Source organism: Tachypleus tridentatus, chromosome 9, assembly GCF_004210375.1.
Source record: "Tachypleus tridentatus isolate NWPU-2018 chromosome 9, ASM421037v1, whole genome shotgun sequence".
Taxonomy (NCBI): Eukaryota; Metazoa; Arthropoda; class Merostomata; order Xiphosura; family Limulidae; genus Tachypleus; species Tachypleus tridentatus.
The window spans coordinates 151,689,817-151,714,933 of record NC_134833.1 but is presented as its reverse complement, the minus strand read 5'-3'; the positions used below and the strand labels follow the sequence as shown (position 1 = coordinate 151,714,933).

The window sequence follows — 25,117 nt, the reverse complement described above, 5'->3', positions numbered from 1 at the left end:
GGAGTGGTTTCTGTGAGACACTGAAGCTTTAATCAATGAGTCCAGGCATTATAAGGCAATAGTTTAAAATTTTATCTTGAAACTCTCTTCAGCATAAAATTTGGAGCATTTTATCACAATACCATCAGGTGAGGAAAGTGACATCTCAATACGATCCAACAGGGTTGGGAGTTAGTCAAGAGTTTTTCATGCTGATGAGACAATGCTAATGTTACATAATCATGTTTGGTGGTAGAGAAGTATGAAGGTAAAACAGATAAACCAATCAATGCTTAAGTAAATCACAAAAAGAGGACTTAAACTGTTACTTAGTAACAACCAGAGCAGTGCCTGATGTTTAGTCTAAACAGCCTGGTTCCTGATGCCTTACAGCATTACACAAGTATCAGCTGGATGACTGGACCGCAAAATTAAAAAAAAATTACACTGAAGATTTGATCCTTTTGTGAATCAAATAATATACAAGACTAGCTTTAAAGTTTAGAGATGAAGGTCATGTCAAAACCTGACCACTTTCATAAATAATTTAAGGGGTTTCATGGAAAAAAAGTTTCGTATATGAATCACGTATATCGTTAAACGTTTATTGAAGGTTACAGAACTATCTATATTGCACACAAAGGAAGTTTTTGTAGCAATGTGGTTTGAAGTGACCATATCGAACTCCATGCCTTAGGAAAATAATAAACTAGTTGCATTTGCTGTGTAGATTACCCAAATGCTTAAAGTGCACAACACAGTAGTTTTGTATGCGGGAACAGGGCTTTCCTGGTCCATTTATCACAATTACTGTCATAGTTCGACTCCTCATGGCATCAAGAGTAGGAAAGATGAAACATCTGCCTTAATTGTTATTTAACAGAAAACTGGTTTAGCGACTGTCTATACTCTGTTTACAGGATTTATATATCATTCAGATCAACAAATTGAAGAAGATAGACTAGGAACAATGGCTGCTGCAGTGCCTACTGGCTAAACTAGTAAGCCTTCACTTGACCATCAGCTTGGCCAAGTGCAGAACCAAGTATCATGATGGATAGTTCAAAGGACAATGTTCAGGATATGTGGACATATAAATACAGGGGCAAGAGGTTGAGTTCTTAATGTAATTGGCCACAACCTTACTTAAACTCATGTGGATTAGGCACTCCATATAAAGTCACCACTTAAGCAGATAGCACGAACTTTGTTCTGTCTAATGGTAACAGTCTCCACGTGAGTGTAGAAGCACATATCCAACATTTTCTTGGCAATAGTGCATACCAAACCAAAAGAAGTTGTTGGTGCTTCGTATTAAAATCTTTGTATCTTCAGAGTGGACCAGGTGAACTTCAGTTTTGAAGAAAAAGCATCTGGTGCTAATTAGACTGGGTACATGCACATTGAAAAGGATGTGGTAATTCTAACGTGCGAGCAGCATTCTGTGGTGTACTACAAAGCAATATAGGGTGTTGTTATCAGTTGTTGTGTATATGGTGAAAGACGTGATGCACGAAATACAGTTTTTTTTGTCTGGAAAGTAGGATGCAGTTGATTGAATTGTGATATCTGTTTGAGCGTGAGTGTTGTAGAAGTGCCTAATTTGTAAATATAGCAATTTGGCTATTCATCTTCAAGTTTAAATAGTTTTAGGTTTGATAACAGAGACGGAAGTGATAGAACTTTTCCAAGTTTTCTTGTGTTGCAGCTACTGTATGACATCCAAAAATGAATACCCAACTTTCGAAGAATTAAACGTTTATTGTTGAAGGAAAGTGTAAACAATATGATCTCAGTACAGAGATTCAAGCTCAGTGAATTGTTCGAGGAATTTGCTGATTTGTTCGTTATTATTTTACAGTTCAGACAGTTGGTTGATTTTAATTTTGAAAACTGACAGAGCATGCAACCTTTATTTTTAAAGCTATTAACAATGTTTATTAGCGAGAAGTTGATCATTTGTTCGACACAAGTTTATTTGATAAATAACTTCAATAAAAGTGTGATTATTAAAGATATAGAGTTACATTTCTTCTTTCCATAAAAAACACAAAAACAATTTATCTTTATTAATATACATCTGGGTACATTTTTCAAAATGTTTGTGTAAATTTTCTACATTTAATTTGTTGATGTTCTCGGAAACAGGATGTGAAGGATCATAAATACTCTATCTCAGACAAATTTTACATTTTGGAAATGATGTTGGAAAAAAATCTACTTTTAATCTCTAGATAATCAAAAAAGTTTTTATCTCAACAGAATTTTTCCCATTACAGTTTCATCAGGGCTCGTAGTACAAGAACAAGTAATGGTAGCCTCGATGAAATGTAATGTAAAAAAATATGGCTGAAATAACAACAACAAAAAGTTATATTATTATTACATATGTATAGAGTATGCACTACAAATTCTGAAAAACAGCATCAAACAAACAAAGGCTACTTGTTTGCTTAGGGACACATTCTGGATTGACTCTCTATATGTATCTTTGCTACCCCATTTTCTAGGCTGTATTCACCTTAAGGGCACGGCCAGGTGGTTAGGCACTCGACTAATAATGTGTGGGTCGAGGGTTTGAATCCCCGTCACACCAAACATGCTAGCCATTTCAGGCAGGGGGCGTTATTATGTGACGGTCAATTCTATTATTCCTTGGTAAAAGAGTAGCCCTAGAGTCGGCAGTGGTGGTGATGTCTAGCTGCCTTCTATCTAGTCTTACACTGCTAAATTAGAGACGGCTAGCGCAGTAAGTCCTCTCGTAGTCTTGCGCGAAATTTAAAATAAACAAACAAACGCCTTAGAGATGGTACAAATATTTGTTCAATTTAGAATTTGGAAATTTATGTCCTTTGAAAGTGTAAACTCGATGTAATCACTGACTCACTCAGACTTCGTTCTTATTTAATAGAGCAACGCTTAAACCTTTTTTTTTTTATTGTGGATTAATCATAGGTTACTTATTGGAAGTATAGTATACAAATACGTATCCGACATTTTTAAATTTATTTTCTCACTAAAGTGAACATTGTAATTTCATTAATAATTTTCCAAACTGTTCACGCCTAAATGTTTCTAGCCACTTGTATGTTTTAACAATAACATATTGATAACGATATATTACTAATTTCTTTTCATCCTAGTTACACATAATTCTTCAAATTTTCTTATTGGAAAATCTGCTCTATGGTAGGGCATAAAAGTGCATAGCTTTCCTTTGTACTGTAGGGTTAGGTGATACTTTGTGGTTACGTCATGTCTTACTTGTTTAAAGGAACGGCTATCATTGGTGTTAGTATCATGTGCGTACTAAGAAGGATGACATTGTATAGTCTTTTATGTAAAGTTGTACTTTCTGCGTGTTGCAGACGGATATATGAGAAGATCAACAAATAAAGATACTCCAAGGGAACCGGAACCTCATCCTTTGTCCAAAGGTCTAGAAACTTTGTGTTTTAAAATGTATATTGATTTTCATTTTGCTACACTCTGTCCAGTCTCATTTTGTTTAAACATAGTCATACTCACATCTCAGATTTACTCTGCAATATATTTCACAAATAAATATTTCGTTGCTTATGAGAACTGTTGCCAGGTTTGTAGTTTTCTCGCGTAACTGTGCAACTTGAAGAAACCACCTGCTGGTAAGTAGTTTAACCTTCTACCTCATTGAAAGTATAACATTAACATTTTAATAAAGAACTCGCACTCTCATCTGGTTGTTGGTAATGAATGGACTATGAAACTTATTCTGGCTTCAGAACTCCTATGAAAATTTGTTCTTAATACTGAAATGTGCTTCTGATTATTAATTTTTCAACTTTATTCTGTGTGTCTTTACTTACAAATGTTTTCAATTCATTTTTTGTTTATACCAAGACTGGTTTCAGCTGAAAAGAAAACACAAAAAAACAACAATTTTTGAGATAGCTTTGGGCTATTAACACTGTAGAAATCTATTATATTCAGCCAGGAATACCACAGAAGTTAAAGTACCTGAATATTACGAATTTATAGAGATAAAGAAAAACAAGTGAACAGCACCAAATAACCTTTGTACTGAACTTAGGTGAAGTTTTTGTCTTTTTAATGTGTTTCAGCATTAATTTACATAAAGCAGATTGTTCCTGTCATCAAAATGTCTTGGTTTGAAAAATATAACTTCTGTAAAACGTCGTCCATTCCACCCGAGCAACTTTTATGGATTACTCCTCCGATACTTTCTTCTGAAGTATCATTCTGAGCTAGCCAGTTTTGTCTATTTCAATTTTTATTGTTCATCAGATAGGGAGTTGCTAGTTTATAGCAAGTAGTGGCCATTAATTATAAAAAGTGCAAGATGATTATCTTTTGGATTTTAATTTATTATTATTAGATCACTCGTTAATATAACATTATATAATGTTTAGAGACAACAAGGGACCTACTGGTTCATCTAGGCTGTCGTATATTCTAAACTAAACTGAGACAAAACTATTAAGTAAAAAACAAAACAATCTCAAAGCCATCCTTTATTATTCGTACAGTTATCAAACTTTTTTAAAATTCCATTTGGATTTATTGTTTCCGTTTCCACTATGTTAAAATATTAAAAGTATTTTAGTTAAAAACAACTCCTACGTTTCCAAAATTTATATATTTGCCCCCTAGTCTTATCATTCTCTCCATTAAGCATGAAACAAGATAAGGCATCAACACTACCAAATGCTTTAACAATCTTAAACACTTCACTCAGATCCCCTCTAACTATTCTTCTTTTTTTCGAGAGAAAAGTGTTTCAAAGATCTTAACCTTCCCACGCATTATATTCTTGCCATTCCAGACACTATTCTATTAGTCCACCTTTTCACTCTTTCCAACAATTCAATGTCTTTTCTAAAGTAAGTAGCCCAAGACTGAACACAATACTTAAAATGTGACCTAATCAGAAATACATACAATGAAATTATAACTTCTTTAGACTTGTATGCAATATTTTCGTATATATAAAATAAAATTATTTTTGCTCTACCACTAGCAACAGCATACTGCTTGGATGGATTAAGTGAGTGATCAACTATTACACCAAAATATTTCTTTCACAACACTGTTAAAGTCAATCCCATTCAAATTATACTTGTAATTCAACTTATGATAACCCACGTGCATTACCTTTCATTTATTATAATTAAAACACATCTGCCATTTATACATCCAACTCACTGAACGATTGAAATCCTTTTGTATATTAGCAATACCTCCCTCATAGCTAGCAACATCCAAGACATTAAGTCATCATCAGCATTTTAAAGTAGTTTATTGACCATTTCTTCATCTATTTCAACAATGTAAGTCAGAAAGATCAAAGTCCTAAGACTCAATCCTGATATATCTTAATTGTAACATTAATCCAGTTTGACTGAACACTATTCGTAAAAGCCCTCTGCATTCTTCTATCCAGGCAATCTTCCGACCAATTAGCTAACGTATTTGACGTAGTGAAATGATGTTTTAGAAGTATTTTATGAGACACATTGTCATATGCTTTTTGAAAATCCAGATACATTAGATCTACGTTCTTTCCATCATTACATAGATAACCGTATTAACAGAGTGACCGAAGGAATTGATCTTCACTTAATGATGGATAACACACATAGTCAAGAAACAGTGCTTGATTGCTAGTAATAAAGGTAATATAGCTTAGTCTGGATGTATTTATAGACATAATCAAAAGAGATAATCTTTATAAAAATTGCCGATTAAGCTTCATGTGGAGTATTCTGTACAGTTTTTGTCCCTCATTTAGGATACTGACTTATTGGAAAGGGTTAAGAGGAGGGCTACTAAGTTGATTCCAAAGATGAAAGAGTTGTCTTATGGAGATATGTTAGAATCTGTTAACTTACTTTAGCTTTAGAAAAAAAGATAAAGAGGATATCTTATTAAAGTTTGTGAGGCCCTTCAAATGGACATCATTTTAAGGTGTCTGATGTCTTCATGCTGTCTTTAAATTGAAAAGTCTCTGATGTATTCATGCTATATCTTTAAAATAATGACATGAAAGATGACGAGTTTAAGTTTCCAAAAAGACAGGTTGAGCTCTTGTGACAAAATAATAACTAAAAGGGTAATCAACATGTTGAATGAATTGTTATCAACAGAAGTAGAGGCCTCGCATGGCCAAGCGCGTTAAGGCGTGCGCTTCGTAATTTGAGGGTCGCGGGTTCGCGCCCGAGTCGCGCCAAACATGCTCGCCCTCCCAGCCGTGGGGGCGTTATAATGTGACGGTCAATCCCACTATTCGTTGGTAAAAGAGTAGCCCAAGAGTTGGCGGTGGGTGGTGATGACTAGCTGCCTTCCCTCTAGTCTTACACTGCTAAATTAGGGACGGCTAGCACAGATAGCCCTCGAGTAGCTTTGTGCGAAATTCCAAAACAAACAAACAAATCTAAAAAATAAAACATGGCTTTTTATTTTTTACTTTTCTCTTTTTCAGAAGTAGATGTTTGTTAGTTAGAGTAAAGCGAATTAAGGCTATTTGCTGTGTTTATTGCGGGAAATCAAGCCCTAAATTTGAGTATTTTTAGTCCTTAAATGTACCGATGTTTCACTGGGGATAAAAAACAAGTAGATGTGCACAGTTCCGAAAAATCAAATTGTAAAATTTGGTTTTATGATAGCATTATTAATGAAAACTTTTCTTTATATTTTAATAAAATACAAATATATGTTGATTTTTGAAGAGACAAATATTAATTTTAACTTTGTCCTTCGTACAATAGATAATATATCCCTTTTTGTCCTTTGCAGTTTGGAATTTTATTTTATTTTTCAGATGTGTATTGAGAAAAATATCTTCTAGACTTCGCTTTTAACCGGGGGCAGGGACTTATTTAATAATGTTACTGGTTTGTTAATATCGATAATAAAAAGTTAAATAGTTATCAAGAAATAGTTTTGAAATATTTTCCCATTTTAAAAAATTTGAGGGTAAAATATTGTATTTTCTTTTATAATGTCTGAGTTTTTGCAAGAGCTTGAACAGGTAAGCTATAACTTGTGTTATTAGTAATATTTTGAATATTATGAGTATGACACTGACTAGAAATTGAAAGTTGGCATGATCATCAGACAGTGATAATAATTGAGCCAATAATATTACTATCGGTGCCATTGTTTTTGATTAATAGTAATAGTATTGTAAATCTGAATAATCTCTATAAGTTTATCAACGTGTACTTGTCCTGTAGAGTAATAATACTGTCCTAACAGTAACACATAACATTTAACATTAATTTCTGTTTCTCCAAATATTGATTACGATGACTCTTATATTGTTTATAAAATAAAACCTAAGTAAAACAGAAAAAAATCGTTGAAGTTCTTTTATCAGATATTGAACGTGGATTGAGAAGGTTACTGAAGCGTGATCCTCTAGTTCTTGTTGTACAGTTAAAATTAAAAGGGTTAACGTTGTTAAGTGGCACATTTCTTAATCTTCATATGTAACGTATTTAAAGTAATGCAGTTTGCCTTTGATTTATGTGTAGAACATAAATATCGTGTCTGCATATTGAATATTGCTACTTTACAAGTTTATTTTCTAGTAATCAGGTTTCCACACTGGATCTACCCAAAACTGAAATTCAACATTTTATTTTGGTTTTATTGCTTTGTTAACAAATTTCATATGATGGAGACATATTAGCCAAATGTACATAATATGTTATTAGCAAACACAGAACTTTTCATAAAACATGAATAAAATATGTATATGTAAATAAACATAAGTAAACAATGAATTGCATGCAAGTTGAAAGTCCTATTATATTTACATTCTTGTATACTGCTAGTAATATTTTATTAAGTTTAAATAAGACTGACTAATTATTGAAAGCTTCTGATAAAATATTAACTCGTTATATCAGACAGGACTAATATATTTGATATTAACAAAAATTAAAGGTTACCTTTTATAACAAATTGACTAGAAATGCTTAATGTTAAAACTTATTGCATTATAAAACCAAAATCCTAAAGTGTTTAATACATACTGAACAATAACTAGGATAGTCTTATGATCAACTTGTATTTTAATTGGTTCTAAGTTCATGTATTAAATTAAGAGAAGGAAATAATCACTATATATGTATATAAATTTAATTAGTGAACCATTTTAAGCACTATAATTAATGATATTAAAATATTTATTCATAAGCTAAATAGCTAGAGAATATGCAGAACAGGTGTTTTGTTACTGATTCCTTATATAAGTGTTACACAAGTGGATATGAATGTTTCTGTGTTTCTCTTAATTAGAGTGAGTGATCAGCAAAAAATGATTTCATAACACTAGTGTGTTGAAATACCTACTTTATTAAACAGTGGTAAAATACCAGTAATAGACAAATAGTTAACAATGTACACATAAACTTCTCTGCTTCTGTCAACCTTTGGTGAGTAACCAGTAGGGAATTTCTCAACATAAATTGTGTACATCATAATGTAACGTATTCTGTCAGTAGTTTATGAGAACTCTGCAGAAGGTTCTTTATGCAGTGCATATAAACGAGTTACCAGAGCCTTCCCTCATTCGTTCTCCATTGGCTGTATTAAATATACCTGTCACCAATAGGAGAGTTTGATCTGTGGTGGTGAAGACACTGATGTAGGGGTTCAATATGTGGAACTTGTACTTTCAGATAACAATCCTTCTTTCTTCAGCAGTGGAATATTTATTTATTTTCATTCCTGAAGTAAGACTTACTGCTATAGATTCATCTATTTGTTCCTGTTCTTTACCTTGTTCTCCTTGGCTGCCCAAAGCAGTGGTTGTTTTTCCATTGTTCTGAGTGAGGTTTTTATAGTCGATGCTGTTTGACTTGTTGTGCCACAGTAGAACTTAGAGAAAGTTGATTACCTCTCTTTCAATACTCTCTTGAAGCTTGATTCTGCTGCTGTTAACCTACCCTCTTTTGATGTTTGTGTGGAGGTTAATTTGTCCTGGTAGCTGTTCTTATAATCCTTAACAAATCAACATGTTTTTCCTGACATTTTTATCTATGGTGGACACTGACTGTCAGTGAGCACAGAAGGCTTAGAAATGAGCCTGGAATACCTTCTGCAGGTATTGTACTGTTATCAACTGCATGGTTCTTTAATCTGATCAAGCATTTGCCAAACAGGTCAGAGGTCAAAACTAGAAGAAATCTTGGAATAAATTGTCTTCCAGTATCTTTCCTACCATCAGCTTCAAGGTTGTTTGAGGCAAGATTTGAAAAAGTGAGTGAAAGGTATATTTTTCATTTTCTGTTCAGAGTATTTCTAATACTCTTGGACCACATGCAACTCTTTCCCTCCCTTCTTCAATACACTGCCAAAAGAATACCACTTTCCTTTTGACTTGATTATCCATATGATTTTATTTGACCATTTACTCTGATGGAGCTTAAAATTGCTCTAAATGGATCAGGCAATAATCAGTCAGATCACTGTACTGTTACTATGATCATCTTTTGCATCAGAGCTTGTGTGACTTGACCACTGTGGACAATTTTCCTGAACTGGTACTATTTGCAGACGTATGTTTTGTCAGCAGAATTTTCACCAAGATTTCAATCTCCACTTGGAAGGTCCATCAATTGCTGTGGTGACTGATGAGAAGTGGCTTCACTTGGATAAACAAAACTGACATTTATTCTATACATTAAGCAGCTTAGTCAGGTGCATGTTCTCTGCATCCTTTCTTCCACCTCTTGAAGAGCAGATACAGGTTCAGTCCTCAAAGCTTATTGTGCATTTGAGCTAAACTTGTCTATGACTCTATGGTTTATCTTTGGTCATTGGATCTTCTGTATCATGAAGGGCTTTTCACACTTTCAAACCAAGGTTTGTATAGTCTGTCCTTTTGTGTATCCAGGCAAAGTTAACCAAAATGGGTGTGACATTGAATATACCATTCTTGCTTGTGATCTTTCTCGATTTACCTAAAAAAAAGCCAGATACTCATGGCTGAAAACACCAATTTATTTTTAGCAAAAAAAGTTTAATCCATTTTTATGTTCCTATTTTTACATATCGTTCTAAATTAGGTAACTGTGGGTTCAACTGTAGTCTGTTACAACTGTGTAGTTTGTTTCATAGCAGAGTTGTATGTTATATTGCTCACTCGTGATTGTTTACAAAGTAGTATACCAGTTTTACAATATATACCGACCGCTTGTCTCGTTGAAGGCTTCAGAATCACTTAATATTAGTTCTCACCTATTTCTCTTGAATATTCATGAAAGACTGACTTGTATCTTATTATCCATTTTTATTCAGTTTTTCTCAATTCCTGATGATATTGGAATGAGTGAACAAGATTGCTGAAAGTGAAGCAATATTAGTCTTATAATATATAAATAGTTGGTTTAACAAGCAAACAAATAAGAAACTTGAAGAACATGCCATTGTTTGACACAGATGACCCATGTAGATTTGTGCCATTAAATTCCAACCAGCCAAAGCCAAAGTTAATTATACTTTAAGAGTGGAAAACTGAATCTATCTGAAATTATAAAAATACATTGATTTGAACTTAAGATACCTTCAAAACAATGATATGCTTTCACTGATAGTTTATGTTCTCTAAATCTTTTAATGATGATAGATGAATTTTTTCAATCATTTTTTTTACATTTTATTATTAAATTGTATTTGTTCTTGAGTTACACAGTGGTATGGAAAGTGAGGGATACCCCTCCTCCAAGTAGAAAGGAAAATTACTCCAAGGAAAAGCAGAAGAATGTGATTCATAACTTGCTGTTCCTAAAGGGAGCTCTGAACCCCAGTCACAATGGGTGTGCCCGTGGTGCATATTCCCGTGAATTGCTCAGTGAGACAGACCTCGAGCTGCCCCCCCCCTTAAAATTGCCTTTTTATGCTTTTTGGAGTTGCTATAACAAATAATTTGTATTACTACATCAGGAAGGTTAAAAAATAGTATATGGTGAATAATGGAAGTTCAGGAGTAATGTTGATATAATTTTTAAATCTGTTTACCTCAACATTAAACAAACAAACAAAAAGTGATATTAGGATAAGTGCCTGATTAGCAGTAGCATATTTAGGTGAGGGCTAGAGGGGGCTTAACCTCAGGGACCATAGATAATTTTATTCTATGTAAAAGTACATAGGATGTAGAGAACCCACACAACCTTAAATTTGCCACTGCTGATTTGTGTTTATATTTTGTATTTTGCACAAGTTGCATTGAATCAAATTACCTCTGGCTTATGCCTGTTATAAAGGATCCGTTTGATGCTGAGGAGTTTGTAGAGAGAGTAGCCTGGAGAACTACAGCTGGTCACTGTGATGGAGAAGCTTTTGATCCGAGCATTCTTCACACTGCTTTTGAGCATACAATAAAGGATCTGCAAATACTGTATGAAAATATGGACAAGAAATGTGAAAGGCTGGAGATGATCTGTCGGGAAGAGGAAAAAACTCATTGGGATAAAATTACTGAGCTTCAGGATAAGAACAAAGTAAGTTACTGAACAGAGGGTTGAAGTGTTTTCAGCTTCAGGATAAGAACAAAGTAAGTAACTGAACAGAGGGTTGAAGTGTTTTCAGCTTCAGAATAAGAACAAAGTAAGTAATTGAACAGAGGGTTGAAATGTTTTCAGCTTCAGGATAAGAACAAAGTAAGTAACTGAACAGAGGGTTGAAGTGTTTTTAGCTTCAGAATAAGAACAAAGTAAGTAACTGAACAGAGGGTTGAAGTGTTTTCAGCTTCAGAATAAGAACAAAGTAAGTAACTGAACAGAGGGTTGAAATGTTTTCAGCTTCAGGATAAGAACAAAGTAAGTAACTGAACAGAGGGTTGAAATGTTTTCAGCTTCAGGATAAGAACAAAGTAAGTAACTGAACAGAGGGTTGAAATGTTTTCAGCTTCAGGATAAGAACAAAGTAAGTAACTGAACAGAGGGTTGAAATGTTTTCAGCTTCAGGATAAGAACAAAGTAAGTAACTGAACAGAGGGTTGAAATGTTTTTAGCTTCAGAATAAGAACAAAGTAAGTTACTGAACAGAGGGTTGAAGTGTTTTCAGCTTCAGAATAAGAACAAAGTAAGTAACTGAACAGAGGGTTGAAGTGTTTTCAGCTTCAGAATAAGAACAAAGTAAGTAACTGAACAGAGGGTTGAAATGTTTTCAGCTTCAGGATAAGAACAAAGTAAGTAACTGAACAGAGGGTTGAAATGTTTTCAGCTTCAGGATAAGAACAAAGTAAGTAACTGAACAGAGGGTTGAAGTGTTTTTAGCTTCAGAATAAGAACAAAGTAAGTTACTGAACAGAGGGTTGAAGTGTTTTCAGCTTCAGAATAAGAACAAAGTAAGTAACTGAACAGAGGGTTGAAGTGTTTTCAGCTTCAGAATAAGAACAAAGTAAGTAATTGAACAGAGGGTTGAAATGTTTTCAGCTTCAGGATAAGAACAAAGTAAGTAACTGAACAGAGGGTTGAAGTGTTTTTAGCTTCAGGATAAGAACAAAGTAAGTAACTGAACAGAGGGTTGAAGTGTTTTTAGCTTCAGAATAAGAACAAAGTAAGTAACTGAACAGAGGGTTGAAGTGTTTTTAGCTTCAGGATAAGAACAAAGTAAGTAACTGAACAGAGGGTTGAAGTGTTTTCAGCTTTAGGATAAGAACAAAGTAAGTAACTTAACAGAGGGTTGAAGTGTTTTCAGCTTCAGAATAAAAACAAAGTAAGTAACTGAACAGAGGGTTGAAGTGTTTTCAGCTTCAGAATAAGAACAAAGTAAGTAACTGAACAGAGGGTTGAAGTGTTTTCAGCTTCAGGATAAGAACAAAGTAAGTAACTGAACAGAGGGTTGAAGTGTTTTCAGCTAAAGGATAAGAACAAAGTAACTGAACAGAGGGTTGAAGTGTTTTCAGCTTTAGGATAAGAACAAAGTAACTGAACAGAGGGTTGAAGTGTTTTCAGCTTTAGGATAAGAACAAAGTAAGTAACTGAACAGAGGGTTGAAGTGTTTTCTTTTAATTCTAGGTTACAACTTGTTGGAATAAAATTATGAGGTCAAGAATATTTGTTTTATTAAATGTATGATAGCGGATGGCTGTGCATGTGTTTATAGGTATTCATTTCATATAATTATTTGCCAAAACATACAACAACAATTTGCAAAAGATATTTAAGTGGAGCATTAATGACTGTAACTAGAGTTATCTAACATTAAGTATTATATATCCTTCCAGATAGTGTTGTTATATTTGATTCATGTGAAAGTTATTTATCAACTCATTATGAAGAAGGCCTGGCATGGCCAAGTGTGTAAGGCGTGTGACTTGTAATCTGAGGGTCGCGGGTTCGCATCCCCTTCACGCCAAACATGCTCGCCCTTTCAGCCGTGGGGGCGTTATAATGTGACGGTCAATCCCACTATTTGTTAGTAAAAGAGTAGCCCAAGAGTTGGAGGTGGGTGGTGATGACTAGCTGCCTTCCCTGTAGTCTTATACTACAAAATTAGGGACGGCTAGCACAGATCGCCCTCGAGTAGCTTTGTGCAAAATTAAAAAAACAAACAAACATTATGAAGAAAATTTTTTTTTGTTTTGCTTTTTAAAAGGAAAAAGCAATGTTTTACCACACATTTGTTGACTGTGTGTCAGTTGCTTGACTGGTGGATGTCATTTCTACAGAGCTTTGTTTCCTTTGAGTTCTAGAAGGAAAGAAATCTGACTTATAGGTTACTTCTCAGGCAAGTCAAGAACAGTCAGAGGGGTTGCATACACTTCTCAGGCAAGTCAAGAACAGTCAGAGGGGTTGCATACACTTCTCAGGCAAGTCAAGAACAGTCAGAGGGGTTGCATACACTTCTCAGGCAAGTCAAGAACAGTCAGAGGGGTTGCATACACTTCTCAGGCATGTCAAGAACAGTCAGAGGGGTTGCATACACTTCTCAGGCAAGTCAAGAACAGTCAGAGGGGTTGCATACACTTCTCAGGCAAGTCAAGAACAGTCAGAGGGGTTGCATACACTTCTCAGGCAAGTCAAGAACAGTCAGAGGGGTTGCATACCCTTATCCCCACTGAACAGTCAGAGGGGTTGCATACCCTTCTCAGGCAAGTCAAGAACAGTCAGAGGGGTTGCATACCCTTCTCAGGCAAGTCAAGAACAGTCAGAGGGGTTGCATACCCTTATCCCCACTGAACAGTCAGAGGGGTTGCATACCCTTATCCCCACTGAACAGTCAGAGGGGTTGCATACCCTTCTCAGGCATGTGAACAGTCAGAGGGGTTGCATACCCTTATCCCCACTGCTTCTTTTTCAAATTGTTTGTGTTTACATTGAATCAAATTTTACCTTCAGAATCTGAACTTCAAACCCAGAATGATCAATGATCTGAATTGTTTTTGTAGCTCGACAAAGAGTCTTGACCTTAATGTGTCCGTGAAATTTGCTAGAAATACAGTTACACTTTAGAAAGTTTATTAATCTCAAATCACAAAAGTACCTGATCTCCCCATTTTGTATATATATTTAAAAAAAAAGCTTTAAAGTGAATCAGGATCTAGACCTAATTTGGGACTGTTCTATACTAACTTCCTATCTTGATTGAAATACGTTTGTTTCAAATCTAGGGATAAAGGTAATTACTCTGCCTGTTTGGTAGATAGTTTGCCGAATAGTTCCTCATAAGTCTTTTTTTTTTTTTTTCAAAGCTCAGTGTTTGATTTTGGATATAAAAGACATGAGTTAATACTGTTTTTATAAAAGACATGACTTAATGCTGTTTTTATGCATCGGAAGCTTTAGAATTACTTTAATTTAATTGGTGGACTAATAAACTTTTATATTTTTGTGATTTACGTTTTGTGTACAACGTTTGTAGACTTGTTCCCAGATACTTAGCTCACTAGATACTTAGCTCACTAGATACTTAGCTCACTAGATACTTAGCTCATTAGATACTTAGCTCATTAGATACTTAGCTCATTAGATACTTAGCTCATTTGTGTTTTTTTAATGGTTAGGCAGCATTTGGAACTTTTCAAGAACTGGATGAAGGGATAGATTTTGTCGCAACCAAAGTAGTTCACCTTGGTGACCAGTTAGAAAGTGTGAACACACCTCGTGCTAGAGCTGTGGAAGCCCAGAAACTGATGCACCACTTTGCAGACTTTTTAAATCCTGGCCCATCAGTAATGGGAGTACTGTCAGACCCAACAAGGGTAAGAAAGAGAGTTGGTAGCAACAATATGCAAAATAAATTGCTTAAAGATTTGTATTTCAAATGATACTCAGTTCCTTTAAATTATGTAGTTGTATGTGATTGTAATTGGTTGAAATTTTTTGTTGTTTCCGTCAAGTTTGATAAGAGATAAAATGACATTTATAAAGCATTTTGAACTCATCCACAATGACCAATAAAATGTTTTTGTACTCATTTGGATTGCATGTTATTGATTCATTTGTGGACAGTACTCTTTAAGGTAGGTAACAGAATATGAAGTACCAGTTTTCCAGAATACAGTGGATAGTGTTAATGTTCTTGCATTTAGTTGTTGGAGTGAGTAATATAACATTTTATTTGTCTTAGTAACATTAGTAAAGGAACATTGATAGGTCAAGTTTTTCTCTCACAATGTTCATAAGGTTAAAGTTTGCAAGATTCAAATAAAATGTTTGCTAATGTGATTTTTCACTGTCTATTCATACAAGTAAAGAAAGAATGATAGCTTAGAGTTTTCTCTTTAAAACCAATTTGTCAAGTTCTAATGTCTGATTACAAATATAATATTACAGTATGGTACTTATCTCCCCTCAAAGATTAGCCATATTTGTTCAATGCTGTTCATTATATGCAATTTTTTTTATTTTTTTTACACCTGCCACAAACCTTTTGCTCACCTGTGTTTAAATTGGAAGATTCCAACATGTCTCTCATGCAAACCATTATGCATCACGTCATAACTAATAGGTCATGCTCACATGATGCACGTGGCTCCCTCTACACTCCTCAACCAAACCTTCACTTCTTGTTTGGCATTGTTTGAATTTAGACATGTTCTTTTGTTTCTTGATTGCTGCATGTTCAACATCAACTTTGTTTTCCTCTTAAATTGGTTCATTTTCAACTTACATTTGATATATTCAATTTGATTATTATATTTGTTTTTATCAGTTCATTGAAGTCTTTTTTTTTTTCTGCTGTTATGTTTGATGTAAACATTCTATGTTATGAATTTTGAAGTTCATATCACCACTTCTAAGGTTACAAGTCTTATGTGCAGGTAAACCGAGTATGGGTTTATTTGCTTTGTGTGTCAGGAGATCAAATATTCCATAATCCATACTTTATCCTCAGACTATTACACTGCTCCAAGTAACATTTCTGAGCCTCTGCTGGTTGATAAGGAATTTGTTTGTCATTTTCAATTTCCAGAATTTGCTGATTGCTACTGTATCTGTCCTGTAGTGTCTCCTAGGCCTAATTCAGTCTTCATGGAATATTGCATTAGACTTGTGATGTTTCCTCTTCATCATTTAATTATTAACTAAATTCTTGCTTATTACTTTTATTTTTCCCTCCTTTTACTAATCTTTGGATTCATGCTAGTCATACAGCCTCACTGTTACATGGGGGAGGGATTAGCATGCTGCATACCCTGAGGACTTCTGCTTATTTTTACCTGTATTAGTTTATTAGTCTATTGGCTGTCTATTAGTTTTATATAAGTAATTCATAGGTTTCTCATAATCTATTTAAAGGATAACTTCTGAATTATGTATTTCTTAATTTTTCATATGTGGTTTCTTTGTAATTAGGACATTAGAGGTCATTGGCTTGGGCCCATTTGCCTTCAATTTATCTTGGATTTTTCACTAGGGCCCTTTTTCAGAGTCTTTGATACAGTCCCTGAACTATCAGGCCTTGGATTTCATTGGCCCACCAACATTTCATCGTTGCAAATATTGTAGCCATTTGCCTCTATCTCCCAAGTTAACCATCTCTGCTTCCTCATTTCTTCATTTTCTTCTCTCTTTCTTGAACTCCTGGGATCAACCAGAAGTGGTTCAGTAATTGATCTCACATTAGCCAATTGAACCTGTTTCCTATCCTTTCTGTGGTTTTGTTCTCACTTCTTCATTGTCCACAAGACAATCAGGAATTGGTGGCCAGTAATTGATGGTTCTTGCTTCAATCTCTTCATATAGGTATTATCTCATGGGTTATGGATCTCACTTATGTATGTCTCTTACATTTAACTCTTATCATGTTATCACCTCTCTTCTCTTCAGTTTCTCTCTCTTGAGTTGGTTAATCACTGCTTAGGATCTTTGGTGTTTGGTTTAATTGTCTGAGATTTAGCACATCAACTCCATACTCAGGGACTGTGTTTTCATTATTAAATGGCCAGTTGACTTCTGGTTCTTTCCAAACTGGAATTGACTGCTCTTACTCAGCTGCTACTTTCTGTGGTGGCTCAGATGGGCAGATGTTTTTTTGTCTGACCCACTCACTATCTTGACCGATTGTGTTTTTTTTTTAATTGAATGTCTCTCAAGCTCTACCTTCTCGTTCATGATTTAATTTAATGGAATTTCAGTTCACCATGCCCTCTCAACTCAGTTGCTTACTGCTTATGAGGATCTATTGGTTTTGGGGATTTGGTCTTCCCTCACTTCACTGATCCCCTCAGTCATGCCTATTTATGATCCTCTTTCCATCCCCATTTCTCTTCCTCATTCCTCATGAGATTATTTGTGTTGGTGGTGGAACAGTGACCTTTCCTGCATCTGGATCTACATTTGTTCATGAATGCTTCTCTTCAGGCATGGGGTGTATGGGTCAATCACAGTATACTTTGGACCAGTGATCTGTAGACTTTGGTACTTTGCACATAGCTATTCTTGAACTTCTATCTGTACATCAGTTATTACATCATTTTCCTCTTCTCTCACAACATTGTCTGGAGATGATTCTTTTGTTCAGTTCTATGCCAGTGGCATGTATCATCATGGGGGTAACTAATTCATAGATCTATGTTTTGGTTATTGGATCTCTCTCTACTAGGGCCAAACACATCGCTTTTGTATTATTTTATGTCCTGTGCAGGGTGCTGTCCATTTGGTTGTTGATTGTCTTTCGTGCCCTCACTGGATGTATCTGTTTGAGAGGGCATTAGATGTCTTTGTTTTCATGGTTCTTTGCCATCAATGGGGGTCTCCACATGGTGCTCACACCTGCCAAACTTTGAAGTGAGGTTCAGTAGATGATAGTAAATGGAGCCACATGCTTTATGTGTGCATATCACTGGGTTATTAGTAATACATGATGATTTACATAAGAGAAACATTGAAATATTCCAATTCCAACAGGGGTGAGAGAAAGTCTTGTGGCACACATAAAGACAAAAATTGCATACAGAGGGCAACACCGAATGAGAAGAGGTAGTCATTTGAGAGGAGGTAAGTATCCATTAGAAATACATTTTCAGTGTAGGAAAATTATAACTTTAAAAATGTATTTACTCATTTTGTTTTTCAGCTGTATGAAGCTGCTGATGTAATTCAGAAATTACATCTTATTGCTCAAGAACTCCCTGCTGGCAAGTAAGATCAAACTTTCTCTTTGCGTTTCTTAGTGATAAAAGTAAACTTCTCTTTGTCATTTTGAGGTCTTTAAGCAAAATGTAAATCTGCGCAATTAGGTACAGATTATTCAAAAACAAATATTGTACAGTAAAACCTGTCTAAGGCAGAATATCACAGGACCGAGTAAAATGTCTGGCTTAAGCAGGTTTTCCAGCTTATACAGAGTGAACATGCATTTTCTTAATTATATGTAATTTTTGAGCAGAACATAATACCAATTTGACTCGAGAAGTAAGATGTTTGTGAACAAAGTTATTACACTGTTTATGCTATTTTTATTAGAATAAGAACAAAAATAGACTTTCAAAATATATACAAGTACACAAAATCTTAAATTTATTTGAAGAAAGTGTCCAATTTCAACTGTTTTGTTCTTTAAATGGACTTTCTCATCCTGTTAAAAGAGAACGCCAATTCTATGACCTTTTAATGAAATTCATTTTCCACTTCATTTTTGCATACAATTTGATAGTGTTAATATAACTTAACACTTGCGATGAAGTAGGAATTTCTGTTTTCTCACTATCTTTTCCAGTTTGTTCATCTTCTGAATCTCTCACACTGTTACCAACGTTCACAAAACTTTCCACATTCACAGAATCATCTGCATCAATTTTCTCAGAGTTTGGATTTCACTAGAATCATCATAACAAGCAACTTCTCCACAATCTCCACCATTATCAAGAATAAATCCACAATTTCGAAAGCACATTATTACGCATTTGATTGAATGACTTAAAAATGCAATTGCATCTAACACATCAATTTTCATGGCCATTTCAGATGCTCTTACAGTCATCCATGTTTGCAATAATATGCTGAAGCATCAGTTTTCTGTATTTTAGTTTTACACACTGTATAATTCCATTATCTAGTCGCTGTAGAACTGATGTTTTATATGGAAGTAGAAAAACTAAAGGAACATTTGAAAGTTGAAACAAATTATTAATTAAACAAGAATTTATTAATATTTAGGGGAAATTATTAATTAAATAAGAAATTAATATTTAATCAAAAACATGTTTTCTGTCTTACTCAGGTTCTAATCCTACTTGTTGGTAGGTGAGGTAGGTGAAAGTTTTCTGTCTGCGTTACGCAGGTTCTGCCCTATAGAGGGCCTTTTATAAGAAAAATTTTAAGATAATGTTCCAAAATGTTTATTTCCAGCTTATAAATTAAAATAGGAAAAGGGGTATCAGTGACGTAGTAGATAAAGAATAGTAAAATGGATAAAATCTGTTAACCTACTCACTATGAGTAGGTCAAAGTGTATGCCATAACCTTTTTACAGAATTACATTCAAAATGTAATTAAAGTACTTTATTTTCAGTGTATACAAATAAAGATTGGAAGATAATTAATAAATCAAATGTTAATGTTATGTAAGTTTTAATTAGTTAAAATTAAAGAGAAATATTTATATAAATCGTCAGTCTTTCCTTGTATGAGAATATGTTAGTATGAAATAAAAAGTAGACTTACATTTCCTTGGTTGTAAACAGCCAAAAAAAAACAAACCAAAACCAAACATTACATATCTGTTATTGTTATAAAAGTAACTGAAATGTAAGATTTGGAGATTTCTTAGGTTATATTAGGTAAGATAATAAAAATAACAAAACTTTTGCAGAAAGTATCTAATCACTGAATGACTTGTAGTTTGTACTGACAGGGTATTACTAAGAAATGTTTCAACAGGAGATAAGAGTAAGTAGAAATAGATGTGGACTGTTACAAGCCTGAAGTTATTTGTAATTTTTCTGGTCCAATCCTCCTCATTGTAAGAAGAAGAGAATAATAACTTAGATTTATTTTGTAAGTTTTTTTTTTTGTGATAAAACCAAAGTTATTCAAATCAACTGACTCCATGTAGAGTTAGGAGAGATAGAAGGTTTTGGAAGCTATAACAAATAAAATTTGTAAGCAGTTAGATGAATAAAAATATTTTTAATCTTCATATGAAATTTACCTTGTTCTCTGACTCCTTACGTAAATTCAGGATAAATCTTCGGTAAGAATACTTAATAATTTGATTTTTTTATGTACGAAAAACTTTATGTTTACTAAAAGCTTGCAGAGGTTTGGGAAGATACATGTACGATGTTAAAAGTTATAGTGTGGAGTTTTTCTTACTTACTTGGTGGTTACAAGGTCGGTCAGTATGACTGACTTTGTATGGAAAGAGTTAAAGATGCATTTTAAAGCAAGAAATCTGGCAATACTCAGAATTTTATGGCACACATTATTTAACTATTAAGCAAGTATAAATTCTACAAAGCAACTAAACTGTTTCAGATTGGGCTTTTGGGGCAGGGACTATAATATGGTATTATTGGTTAAATAAACCAATTAAAATTGAGTTTTATATTTTATATAAAGATGGTTATTGCAAATGAAAAATGTGAATGTATAATTTAGGTTTTTATATAAATATTGGAACTGAATGTGAACTTATAATTTACAATGTTAAATTATTATTTTCAGATGCTAATTAAAACATACACACACTTACTGACTTGTGTAGTTAGCTTCTTCTGGATTAAAATTTATTAATATAATATAGAGAAACTAGTTTCTAAACATTTGTTTGTGTACAACTGTTAAGTAAAGTTGACTTTCTTGAATATAATTTATGTGCACTTACAAATGAAATGGTGTTGTTTCAAATATCTCTCTCTCTTTGTATTTTCAAACATTTTTGTAAACTATTCATGTTCCACATTGGATGTGAGTTTATGACTTTCTCAGTTACAAAGTTGCTAATAATACACAAGTCACATAAAAACAAAACAAAGGTAAAAAAAAATCCAGTCAGTAGTGCAGTCAACTGAAGTAGTTACTGCTACTCGGGTTTCCTACACATCTTACATGGGTGATTTCATTCTTTTTTTTCCCATTAATTGATGTAAAATGGAAAACCAGAAAAATTATCCATTATGGTATAATGTGGATTCTAGTAGCAATGAACATTTTGTAAATGGATTTGAAATTTGAACTATGTGAATTTTATGAATTTTGTGGAGTTTTTTTATCTTATAAATTTAATTTTTATACAGATTTGACAAAGCCCATCATAGAATTACATTGAAATATGATGAAATTGAGAGAGCTTTAATTGAGGAATTTGTTCGTGCTCATCGAGCTGATGATAAAGTAAAAATGAGGGAAGTAGCTGGAATATTATCTCATTTTAAGGTAGGGTATACAGTTTACAGTAAATAGTTGATACAGTGTCACTGCCATCATCATTTTCAGGTAGGGTATACAGTTTACAGTAAATATTTGATACAGTGTGACTGCCATCATCATTTTAAGGTAGGGTATACAGTTTACAGTAAATAGTTGATACAATGTGACTGTCGTCATCATTTTAAGATAGGGCATACAGTTTACAGTAAATAGTTGGTACAATGTGACTGCCATCATCATTTTAAGGTAGGTATACAGTTTACAGTAAATAGTTGATACACTGTGACTGTCGTCATCATTTTAAGATAGAGTATACAGTTTACTGTAAATAGTTGATACAGTGTGACTGCCATCATCATTTTCAGGTAGGGTATATAGTTTACAGTAAATAGTTGATACAGTGTCACTGCCATCATCATTTTAAGGTAGGGTATACAGTTTACAGTAAATAGTTGATGCAGTGTGACTGTCGTCATCATTTTAAGGTAGGGTATACAGTTTACAGTAAATAGTTGATACAGTGTGACTGCCATCATCATTTTAAGGTAGGGTATATAGTTTACAGTAAATAGTTGATACAGTGTGACTGTCGTCATCATTTTAACGTAGGGTATACAGTTTACAGTAAATAGTTGATACAGTGTGACTGCCATCATCATTTTAAGGTAGGGTATACAGTTTACAGTAAATAGTTGATGCAGTGTGACTGCCATCATCATTTTAAGGTAGGTATACAGTTTACAGTAAATAGTTGATACACTGTGACTGTCGTCATCATTTTAAGATAGAGTATACAGTTTACTGTAAATAGTTGATACAGTGTGACTGCCATCATCATTTTCAGGTAGGGTATATAGTTTACAGTAAATAGTTGATACAGTGTCACTGCCATCATCATTTTAAGGTAGGGTATACAGTTTACAGTAAATAGTTGATGCAGTGTGACTGTCGTCATCATTTTAAGGTAGGGTATACAGTTTACAGTAAATAGTTGATACAGTGTGACTGCCATCATCATTTTAAGGTAGGGTATATAGTTTACAGTAAATAGTTGATACAGTGTGACTGTCGTCATCATTTTAACGTAGGGTATACAGTTTACAGTAAATAGTTGATACAGTGTGACTGCCATCATCATTTTAAGATAGGGTATACAGTTTACAGTAAATAGTTGATACAGTGTGACTGTCGTCATCATTTTAACGTAGGGTATACAGTTTACAGTAAATAGTTGATACAGTGTGACTGTCATCATCATTTTAAATAGGGTATACAGTTTACAGCAAATAGTTGATACAGTGTGACTGCCATCATCATTTTAAGGTAGGGTATACAGTTAACAGTAAATAGTTGATACAATATGACTGCCATCATCATTTTACGGTAGGGTATACAGTTTACAGTAAATAGTTCATAAAGTGTGACTGTCCTCATCATTTTAAGGTAGGGTATACAGTTTACAGTAAACAGTTGATACAATGTGACTGTCATCATGTTAATGTTTTAGTTGTTTTGTAGTGATTAATTATGAAATTTGTTTTGGTATAGTTGTATTTGTAAAATTTCTGAAGTCCATTTTAAGTTGCCTAGTCAGAGAACCATATTGTAATTGTTGTAATTCAAGGCTATAAATTAACTTTGACATACTTAAAATTGCTGTTTAGACACTGATTGTTGAAAAATAAATGATTACTCACAACACAATCAAAACATCATCTTCTGTTTAGCCAATTAACAGATGAGATAAAGAATACAGTTTTCTAACTCCCTAAAAGTTAAGACTCTCCAAGAACTTATGGGGATTTTCCTAAGATTCATTTGGGGTTTCAGATCCTGGCCTAGAATATGAATATAGGGCTTGCTGTTTTCAAAGCCAAGGAATCATTCCCTATCCATAAGTTAAAACCATCCATCAAAAATTTGTTTGCAGTTATTTTGTTACATAAATGGTTTTTTTACACATCACATTTTTTTTACCTTTTTGTGTTATTATGTATTTTTGTTTGTTTACGATAAATCACTTTGAAAAAAGATGTTTTTATATTTTTAGGGTTATACGCAGTGTATTGATGCATTCATCGAACAAAGCCAGATGGTGAGTTGTGATAGTTTTCTTGTTACAGAATGAATGAAAATATATTTTCAGTTACAACATGCAGAACAGCATATAAAGACCTGTGCTTTTGTACAATATGATAATGTTTTAGCATTAACCCTACTGCTAAAAGCAGGTCAAAGTGCACATTTTACAACTGTTTAAAGAGTTGCTTTCAAAATTTAAATGAACTTTGCATTGAAACATGGCTTATCATTCATATTTTGATAATCAAACTTCACTTTGTATATCCACTGGCACTCATTCAGTTCAGATTGTCTAAACTTTTGTTACCCCTATTTGGTCTTGTAGCCTTTCATCGAAGTCTAACTTGTACTATAAATATTCCAAGTCCTTGCATGGTCAGAAGTTTGAATTCCGTGATCATACTTGTTGTATATGGTTACTATCTGAGACACCTGGGTAAAACAATTTTGGCTTACAAAAATATCGGGCACAACCCTAAACTAGTTGGGATTAAGACTTACAGAAAACAACAACAACAACTGTACATATTCCAGAAGTTATATTGTAGAGGAACGTTTTTTGCTCTTTGGAGATACAAGTAATAAAGTAAAAGTCGCATTATAAATCTTTCACAGAACATTCTGATTTTAAAAATTTTGATAAATTCCCTCTTTTCTGTTGTGTTATTTGTAACCAATAGAAATCAAGGATTTCACTGAACTGACAGCAGCATAATATAATGGTCTTGGTCTAAGTAAATTTCAATATGTTGGCATCATTTTATTTGTATTACACTGTTGGAGTTCTGCTTGACTAGGTTTGGGAATCATGTTAACTCACTTTTATCTTATAAGCTGGGTAAATCATATAAGTATTTAACAATATGAGTATCAGTTGTAAAGACAAAAGAATCCTACAATGTCTGTTTGTTAAATGTTTAAAATAGGTGTGGTTATCAACTGCAGTTGGATCCAGAGAACAGTTCTAGTCCTTTCATGTCTGCAGAGTTACAGTCAGCCCCATAACTGTCTTATATGGGTGACACAAAAAGAACAGATCTAGTCCTTTCATGCCTGCAGAGTTACAGTCAGCCCCATAACTCTCTCATATGGGTGACACAAAAATGATAATTTAGTATTTGTTAATAATTTTCTCTTGCATACCAGTACATTATTAATGACAAAGAATGACAGTGCACTTTCTTGATAAAGATAAGGAAAGACCTAAACAGCAACTGTGCACT

General features: G+C 33.8%; 1 protein-coding gene across 5 annotated transcripts in view; it reads left to right on the top strand.

Moving 5' to 3' along the window:
- The first annotated feature begins 6,778 nt into the window (after window positions 1-6,778).
- The window catches only part of Sec10 (Exocyst complex component Sec10), a 37,733-nt gene continuing 19,394 nt past the window's right edge, over window positions 6,779-25,117 (top strand). For 3 of the 5 annotated variants that reach the window (XR_013014702.1, XM_076457909.1, XM_076457907.1), the window contains exons 1-6: window positions 6,779-7,006; window positions 11,253-11,489; window positions 14,999-15,196; window positions 18,517-18,581; window positions 21,680-21,818; window positions 23,863-23,907. Coding sequence is in view for 4 of the 5 variants with exons in the window: in XM_076457909.1 (XP_076314024.1) it covers window positions 6,977-7,006; window positions 11,253-11,489; window positions 14,999-15,196; window positions 18,517-18,581; window positions 21,680-21,818; window positions 23,863-23,907 (714 nt within the window). In the remaining variant the exon portion in view is untranslated. Of the gene's footprint in view, window positions 7,007-11,252; window positions 11,490-12,800; window positions 12,815-14,998; window positions 15,197-18,516; window positions 18,582-21,679; window positions 21,819-23,862; window positions 23,908-25,117 lie in introns of those variants that run through there. The other 2 variants (XM_076457910.1, XM_076457911.1) reach the window with 2 other exon arrangements.